This window comes from Arachis stenosperma, chromosome 2, assembly GCF_014773155.1.
Source record: "Arachis stenosperma cultivar V10309 chromosome 2, arast.V10309.gnm1.PFL2, whole genome shotgun sequence".
In the NCBI taxonomy this organism is placed as follows: domain Eukaryota; kingdom Viridiplantae; phylum Streptophyta; class Magnoliopsida; order Fabales; family Fabaceae; genus Arachis; species Arachis stenosperma.
Genome location: NC_080378.1, coordinates 112,568,302 through 112,578,140, shown reverse-complemented (window position 1 = coordinate 112,578,140; position 9,839 = coordinate 112,568,302). Strand labels below are relative to the sequence as shown.

The following is a 9,839-nucleotide window of genomic DNA, read 5'->3' as shown; positions in this document are numbered from 1 at the left end:
CTTGGTGGACTGTAGTCGACCTGATGAGTCCCAAAAATAGTTTTCACTTTTAATTAATAATAATAATAATAATAATAAAGATCATATCGAAATTGCTGGCCATGCAAGTTCTCTCATGTGCTTCTAACTCTTTTGAGTGGAACCACCTCACTTAATCCATAAATTCTTACTTGCTCAGCCACCCACGTTCTTTAAAAATGTTTTTCAATTCATGTATGTATTGATGCGTGGTTAAAACTATATGTATTATTTTTCAAAAATATTATGTGTCTTAAAAAATCAATTGATAAATATAAAAATAATTAATTTTTAGTGTACACTTTATAAAATATAATATATGAAATAAGTACACAACCAAGTAATGAATAATGTAGCCAATAAGTTATAACTCAAATAGCATAATCTTTCTATACTCATTTAAAAAGTTGTGGATTCGAATCTCCTATTTTTAGTAAAAAAAAAATAACGAATAATGTAGACTAATAAAACAAGGACATACTTTAGTAATTAATGTGTTTTTAATGTGTTTTTACCGTCATTATTATCACACGAAATATTCTCTAACTTCTCATCATCTTCATCTCTCATGGATTGAAGTATGATATCTTAGCTTATACAGTTATACCGTCAAATCTCTAACACCTATCAAAAGTTCATAGCTTGGAAAAAATTAGTAGGGGTGATTCCATAATTATAAATGCAAATTACCTAAACAATGGGTCATCATATCCTCCAAAGGAATTTATAATATTATACTGAGTCACAACTAATAAAAAGAAAATGAATAAAAGAATTATCACTCTCTCAAGGATTGTTACTAAAAAAATATATGATTATTTGAATCATTTTTAAAATAATTGAAAATCTTACTTTGAATTTCAAATGAAGCATCAAGCACTTTCAAAATTTTAAAATATGCTAAAAAAAGTCATTTATATTACTTGATATAAAACACAAATGACAAATACCCATAAAAAAAGGATATAGATCTGTTTATTTTACCGTATCACTTTATTAAAGTTTATTAAAAAAAAAAGATTTGAAAATGTCATTAGTAGTGCAATATGCAATAATAATCTTTTGCAATATGTTAAATATCACAATTTATATATGTGTGATCATGATAAGATCAGTTAAACTTACACATTATATTACTTCTTTTTGTTTCTTTAGAACAAAACGAAAAAGAAGATAAAATTTGGATAGAGATAATGATAAGAAAATTATTTTTTTAAACGAAAAAATAGCAGTGAAAATAGTTACACATTGCTTCTTTATGAAAAACAGAAAATTAAAAAAAAAGAAACATTCAATAATTACCGCTATATTGAATTCAATTTTGTATAGTTTAAAAATTCAAAAAATAGATAAAGATAAAGATGACTAATTAACAGAGTATAGTTTTATCATTTATATTCATTATTCAAATTTAAAAAAAAAAAAATCTCATTGTTGAATTCTTCTATATAAACATTCTTTCTTGACACAATAATTTTATGCACTTCCAAACTTCTCCACACACATCAAAAAAAAAAAAAAGTTACAAAATGCATTCACCAAAAAAATCACTCTTTGCTCTTCTTTTTTCTCTGTTTTTCTTCTCTCTCTTTGCATCAAAATCCAATGCATACCCTCTCTCAACGCACAAAAAATGGATCATTGATGAACACACAAACCAAAGATCCAAACTTGTGTGTGGAAACTGGGCTGGTCACTTAAGGCCAATGATCCCTGAAGGTCTTGACAAGCAGCCATTGAAGGACATTGTTTCAGAGCTTGTTGATCACAATTTCAACTGTGTGAGGCTCACATATGCAATATACATGTGGACAAGGTATTCCAATGAGAATGTCAATGATGCCCTTGTAGAATTGGATGTACCTGAGGTTATTGAAGGGATTTACAAGAACAACCCTCAAGTTTTGGGGATGAATCACATTCAGGTGTTTGAAGCTGTTGTGAATGAGCTTGGAAGACAGAATGTGAAGGTTCTTCTTGATAATCATGTTAGTGAGCCTAAGTGGTGTTGTCAAGATGATGATGAGAATGGATTCTTTTTTGATAGACACTTTGATCCTCAAGAATGGATTCTTGGACTTAGTCTTGCTGCTAAGCACTTTTCTCGAAACACTGCTGTATGTATATTCTTAATTATTTTTACTCTTTCTTTCCTTCTTTATTTCTCAAATTTTTTTTTTATTTTGCACAATATCCCAAATCCAACAGAGTAACAGACTCATAGTTATATAAAACACCTAACAAATATGTATGAGGATTTAGGCAGCATGCTATATTTATAATATTTATGTGATAAATATATTTTAATTCTGTCACATCTACAATTTTTGTTTTAACATTACTTTTAACAATTATATATATTTTTTTATTTTATTAATTAAAAAAATTTAAATACATAATTAATTAGTAACAACTTATTTTTATACTAATGTCAAAATTATTTAGTATATAAATAATATTTTTCAATATATTTAGGACGTTCAATATGCATATGTAATTTAATTAGTGATTTCATGTAACTTTAAATAAGTCAAGAATTAACCGTCTCAAATCTAAGAATATATGGGTTAGTTTCGATTGCCTTTTAAAAAATACTTAATTTTTTTATTTTTTTAAAAAAATTATTTTTTAATCAACAAAAATTATTTCATATTTAGATATCTTTTTTAAAAAAAAATTAAATATTAAAAATATCTTTTATTTTTACTTTTTTTTTAAAAGCAAGATATGGCTAACTTTTAGCAAAAACAAATAATTTATTTTTTCTTAATAAAAGTAATTTTTTTTAAAGACATATCTAAATATTTTATTTAATTTTTTTTTTGTCACTAAAAAAATCAGTCAAACTAGCACTACATCCCTGATGAATTAGCATAGCATATAAACTTTGATTAATGTGTACACTATTGTGTTTTGCTAATAGGTTGTAGCACAAAGCTTAAGGAATGAATTGCATGGTCCAAGGCAGAATGAAGCGGATTGGTACAAATACATGAGCCAAGCAGCAATGGCAATCCACAAAGAAAATCCAAATGTGTTAGTCCTTATCTCAGGTTTAAACTTTGATACTGAGCTCCAATTCTTGAGGAGAAAACCATTGAACATAAACATAGGCAACAAACTTGTGTATGAGACACATTTGTATTCTTGGGCTGGAATTGGAACACTGAAATTAAAAGACATTTGGATCAAGCAACCATTGAACAGAATCTGTGCATTGAGCATTAGAGGGTTGGATTCTAGAGCTGGATTCCTTACAATGGGAGAGAATGCAGCACCATTGATCTTCACTGAGTTTGGTTTTGACCAAACTGGTGTGTCAATTCAAGATAACAGGTTCTTGACATGTCTTCAGACATATCTTGCTGGAAGGGACATGGATTGGGGTTTGTGGGCATTCCAAGGTGGCTACTATGTTAGAGGTGATGATGTTCATGCTGAGGAGACATTTGGGGTTTTGAATTCAGATTGGAATCATTTGAGGTACCCTAATTTCACTGACAAGTTTCAACTTTTGCAGATGAAGATTCAAGGTAATTAAAGTGCTTTCTCTTTCTTGTCATTAAATAAATTAATTTATTTAGCAATTGGAGTTATGTGATTTACAAACCCTTTTGTTGTTTGGCATTGAAAAAAATATATATATTATGGTCCATCATCTAGTAATTGAATGATACAAATCTTATTATATTTTATACCAATAATATTTATTGAATAACTATTGGATTTTTTAGTAACTTTATTTATTTGTTTTTATCAACAAGGCTTTCTTTTAGTCTAGGCACTGCGTTTAAAGGGAAAAGTTATACCAAAAAAATTACATTAAACTACAATTTTTCTTCTAATTTTTTCTCTCAAATTTTTTTTTCCACCAAATTCATAGAATGTGTTCAAGATGTTTATAATGATCTACACAAATTAAATCATGTTTGAATGCAGATCCTACTTCCAAGGCAGGGAATGCTAACATAATGTACTACCCTCTAAGTGGTCAATGTACAAAAGTGAATCAAAAGAATGAACTTGAGCTTGGTACTTGTGAGAAGAATCCCCACAATAGATGGATCCACAACAGTGGCTCTCAAATCATTCTGAATGGCACCAATAAGTGCTTAACATCTTCAGGTGAAGGCCTTCCAGTAACTGTTTCTGATGATTGCAAAAGCAAGAACAATTCTTGGAGACAAGTGTCACTTTCCAAGCTTCATTTGGCCACATTTGATGACAAGAGTGGCAAAACGCTTTGCTTGAATAAGGATCCTAACTCATCAACGATTGTGACATCAAAATGTATTTGCATAACCGATGATTCTCAGTGTCTTGATGATCCTCAAAGCCAGTGGTTCCAGCTTGTTCCTACCAATGTGTAGATTAGGGTCAATGGGATTTTTATGTTTAATATTGCCAATAAGAAACTTTATATATAGAGAAAGAGTTGTGTTTTATTTGAATTTATAAGAAGCTTTACTCTTTCTTTTATAGTTGACTTGTTGAATTAATCTGTCATTACTCTTTCTTTTATAGTTTTAGAAAATCTTATTAATTTTCTTCAACAAGACAAGATTTACCCTTATTCAATGAGATATATAATGCATGCAATACAGCAATAGTGTAGTTTGTAATGTCAAATATAATCTTTTTTCAGTTTTTAAAGTAATATTCTAAATCGGTCCTTAAAAAATTTTTAGTTGGACAATTTAATTTACATATACACTAAAATTAGTCATTAAAGTCAGCCACCACTATAAAATACATGTTAGAATACAAATATACATTAAAAATAAATTAAACCACACATGTATTTATACACAAATACATTGGTGGCTAATTTTAGTGACTGACTTTGGTGTACAAATAATATTTTTATTTAATTTTTAATAAATTTTAATTACTAAATTAGTCTCTGATCTTTTAGATTTTTATTTTGTTAAACAAATTAATTTTTACGTCAAATTTTAATAAAAAATTAGATAAATTAGTCTTTATTATTATTTAATTAAAAATAACATACAATCCCTAAAATAATTTTAAATTTTTAGATTAGTTCCTTTATAAAGACAAACAATAAGATGTGAGAACTCATTTGTTTAACAAAATGAAAGTTTGGAGACTAATTTAATAATTAAAATTATTTAAGAAGATCGTCCATGAGGTGGTCAAACGAGATCTACAAGTAAATAATTTTTTTATAGACATAATATATGACAAAACTTAATGATATCGTTTGATTCATGTAGTCAACTTTATCAAGTGGGACAAAACTGTTATTATTGTATGCAATTTGTCAGAAAAATTATATATAAAAATAACATTAGTTTTTCACGCTAGTCTAAATCTAGTTCATTATAAGTCTTAGGTGATTAAGAACTCGAAATATGAAAAATGTTAAAGTAATTAATTAATAATATTTAAAAATACAGATTAAAAATATGTTATTGAATTATTAAATTAAAGAAATTAGACTGATAAATAAAAATAATGACAAAAAAATATTAGTTAGGACTTACGATTGACTTTTTCCCTTTGATATATATGTCTCTCTCTCCCTCACACACTGTGTCTGCGTGCATGCACGCGTGTGTAGTATAATGACTATATATTTCGCAGAATTTAATATGCCCAACTTACACGTTCATTCTATGTTCCACCAACGAATTGAGAATCCCATCGTGGAAAGACCAAAGTTCTACGTTCCACTTTAATGGGACAGAAATTCACAGAGATAACTTCATCCTACCTTTGATGATTTCCGTGGCCTATAAGTCATAGGTCATCTCCAAAAGAGAGACTTTGACCTTGTAGAAAATTACATTAATTATTGATGATCGCTGAAGAAACCTCGCAACTTCTCTGAGGTAATATTGTAATAATTTGCTGACAAAGCCAAAAGCCTTTTTCCACTTCTCCTGAGGCTTTAAGTTGTGGAATTAGTGAAGAATACATTACATTCATCACACACTAGCTGCCATGGCCACATCATTCACTTGCATTGTTTTGATATTAGTGTCACTTGTATTTGTTGGCAGCATCACTACCAATGCTGGAACTCACAAATCCAAATTGTCACCCTTAGATCAAGAAGCCAATGCTCTGCTTTCAATCAGTGAATTGTGGGGTATCCAATATGATAATGTCTCAAACCGTTGCGACTGGCTCGGAATCAAGTGCAACAAAGCTGGAAGCATAACAACGCTTTCACCTCCAACTCCAAGAAATTACAGCTCTGACTTCTTCCCACAACTATGCAATATGCAACTAAAATTTTCAGTTTTTCCAAATCTAGTCCGTCTAGATTTCAGTGAAAATGGAGTTATGTGAATTCCCTAAACTAAGGGGTCTCAAGAAGCTACAACATCTCAACCTATCATACAACCGTTTTTCAGGTGAGGCTCCTTTAACATTATTGACAAATCTAACTCAACTTGTGGTGTTGAACATTTCCAATAACCAATACATTAGTGGTCCAATTCCACAAGAACTAAGCAAACTGGAGAGACTTGTCACGTTGGACTTGAGTGCCAACGCGTTCAGCGAAGGCATTCCATTGATCTTGGGTCAAATGAGCAGTCTCACACACATGAAACTTTCCAATAATCTCCTGTATGGGGATCTTCCTTTCACACTGGCAAATGTAACTCAACTTCTTGTGTTGGACCTTTCCCAAAACAAACTTAGTGGCTTCATTCCTCATGAAATAGGGAAATTAACAAATTTATTAACCTTAGACCTGAGTTCAAATTCCCTGTCTGGTCCAATTCCTGAGCAAATTGGGTACTTGAAGCGTTTGACAAGTCTCCACCTTCATTCAAATTTGCTTAGTGGTTCTATACCTTCAAATATAGGACTTTTGACCCGTTTGGAAGGCTCACCATTGGATCCAACATGATAGACGGTTGTATCCCCAAAGAAATAGAGCATTTATTGCATCTAAAGTTTTTACATCTGTCTAGTAATGGAATTTCTGGTGTAATCCCATCTGCTCTCTTTATTCACTCTAGTTATATTGACCTAAGCAATAACAGATTAAGTGGAAGCATTCCTTCTCAAATTGGAAACCTTTCATATTTAGACCTTCGTTTCAATAACCTCAGTATCAAAAATAGAAAGGAACTTGAGTCTGTTATTCCATTCTGTTATCTATCTTGCAATCCTTTTCTTGACGATGGATATTATGACTGCGATGATCATTTAGACGACCATCATAATAAGCATTTTGGTCGATCATTGGTTTTGGTCATAATTGTGGTCTGCATTACCATTTCATTGGGTTCTGTTGGCATTGGAATATGCATTTTCCGTGCCAGGCATCATGGCAAGCTTGAAAATAAGGCCACAAAAAATGGAGACTTGTTCTCAATTTGGAACTATGATGGCAAAATCGCATTTGAGGATATCATTGAAGCAACAGAGGACTTTGATATCAGATATTACATTGGAACCGGCGCTTATGGTAGCGTCTACGAAGCGCAACTTCCAAGTGGCAAAACTGTTGCATTGAAGAAGCTTCATAAAACAGAATCAGAAAATCCATCATTTTACAAGAGCTTCTGCAATGAAGTTGAGGTCTTGACAGAGATTTGCCACCGCAACATCATTAGGCTTTATGGCTATTGTTTGCATAACCGATGCATGTTTTTGGTGTATGAATACTTGGAAAGAGGAAGCTTGTTCTGTAACTTGGCGGACGAGATGGAAGCACAAGAGTTGAAGTGGAGCAAGAGGGTGAACATCATCAAAGGGACAGCTTATGCTCTTGCTCACATGCATCATCACTGTCCTTCTCCTATTGTTCATAGAGATGTCAGCAGCAACAATGTTCTGCTGAATTCAGAGTTAGAAGCTTGTTCTCAGATTTCAGCACAGCGAGACTTCTTGATCCTGATTCATCTAACCAAACTCTTCTAGTTGGTACTTATGGATATGTTGCTCCAGGTAATTTCTAGTTCTAATTATCCAAATAAATCACTGTCCTCTTCATCATTTATATAACTCTCTATGGTTGTTTTTGTTGTAGAATTGGCATACACCATGAGTGTGACTACAAAATGTGATGTTTATAGCTTCGGAGTGGTGGCATTAGAAACAATGATGGGTCATCACCCAGGAGAATTCATTTCCACTATGTCAAAGCCATCTACTTAACAATTATTGGTGAAAGATGTGTTGGATCCGCGAATTCCACTTCCGAAATCTCGGAAAGATATGCAAGATGTTGTGCTTGTTGTAAAGCTAGCATTGGCATGCCTCTCCTCTGACCCAAAATCCAGACCATCAATGCAGGATGTGGCTAATGAGCTTTCAGCTTCCAAGGCTTCAATGAATTTTTCCTTTTACGATGTCTCAATATACCAACTGATGCAATATCGAGTACATATCATATGATTGTATTTTAGTAGCACATATATGCAAGATTGAAAGTTTTGAGTTATAGTGAGCCACAAAACAATGCATGATTGAAAAGTTTAAGCATATAAGTATGAATCCCTCACTATTCTAATTATATAGACAGGAAAGATATTGTGTCAGTGTGTGTAGAACTGTAGATTCCTTTAACGGGTTGAACGCTGTGGTTTCAAAACAAATTTAGTTTAAAATGATCAAATTGTTTGGTTTACATTATTTCTAAAGGTAAACAAATTGCTTTTAATTTTTAATTTTTAATTTTTTTAATTTTTTACTGTCATGAGCAAGGTTTGAAAAACCGAATGAATCATTGAACTGCTCTATTAGTTTACTAGTTTATTAATTTAATCAGTTCAACCGTGATTTAATCGAAATAACTATTTTAAAATAAAATAATAAATAAAATATAAATAAACACAAAAATATAATTATTTTTTAACATAAATCTTAAAACGTCATGCAAATTAAAAATATTATCTCAACCAAAATATTAAAATCTCATCTAACTACAAATTCAAAAGTCAAATAACAAAAGAAATATTCAAAATATCAAAATTGACATTAAAGTTTGCCATCAATGATCAAACTCAAAAGAAAAGAACTATGTTCAAGAACCTTCAACTACTTTGTTCCATGTTTATTGTGCTACCAGAAATTCACATATGGTAAACTCCTCTCTATGATAGAATATAGTTGAAGAATTAAATTGTTCTAAAGCAGGGGAAAAAAGCTGATGAGCACAAAATTCTTGAGCAACGTAAGAAAAAATGTGCCTAATTAGCCTATTAAGCTGTAATGAGGAGCAAAGGGATAAGGATCATATATTTCCAGCTCAATTCCTAAAATCAAGTCTATGCTTACTTTACTAGTCATGTTGATTTCAATGGATTAAATATTGGGTAGATTCTTAAAGCACAGTTGGCATGAATAAGAATAACAATACAAAATGAAAAGGTATGAGAAACATGAAAAATAATTGACTATTGGTTGATTTTACACCCACAAACTTAATTATTAGAATTAAAAGCATATAGCAAGGAATGGAACCTCAATAGCGGTAAGAAAGGAAAACAAAGAGTTCAACACACATATAGCAAAGAGTTGAACAAGTGAAGGAGTCACAGCGTTTAGTTTTAGATAATCTTATTAATTTTATTCAACACACATTGGCCTTATTCAATTATTCAAACATATATGTATATAACGCATGAAATACAGCAATAGTGTAGTTAGATATGTTAGATGTAATACTTTTATTTTTTGAAAAGAAAAGGTTATAATCTTGCTAATAGGCAATAGCTGTATCTTTTAAACTAACTAATATATATAGTAAAGTAAGTGAAATGTGGAAGATTACCTTGTTGAAATAGTTTCTTCAAATACATCATATAACTACGTTGTGCAGCAGCAGTCATCAG

At 30.9% G+C, this 9,839-nt stretch overlaps 2 protein-coding genes and 1 pseudogene across 2 annotated transcripts; all 3 read left to right on the top strand.

The window, feature by feature from the left end:
- Positions 1-1,607: 1,607 nt before the first annotated feature.
- LOC130963464 (glycosyl hydrolase 5 family protein-like) lies at positions 1,608-4,388 on the top strand (the record flags this gene model as incomplete). Its single annotated transcript, XM_057889574.1, has 3 exons — positions 1,608-2,135; positions 2,942-3,551; positions 3,958-4,388. Coding segments are annotated over 3 exons (1,569 nt in total), but the record flags the coding sequence as incomplete, so codon positions are not given.
- Positions 4,389-6,285: 1,897 nt separating this feature from the next.
- On the top strand, positions 6,286-8,581 carry LOC130960878 (MDIS1-interacting receptor like kinase 2-like; annotated as a pseudogene).
- On the top strand, positions 6,323-6,898 carry LOC130963463 (LRR receptor-like serine/threonine-protein kinase ERECTA; the record flags this gene model as incomplete). Its single annotated transcript, XM_057889573.1, has 1 exon — positions 6,323-6,898. A coding segment is annotated over exon 1 (576 nt), but the record flags the coding sequence as incomplete, so codon positions are not given.
- Positions 8,582-9,839: the final 1,258 nt, after the last annotated feature.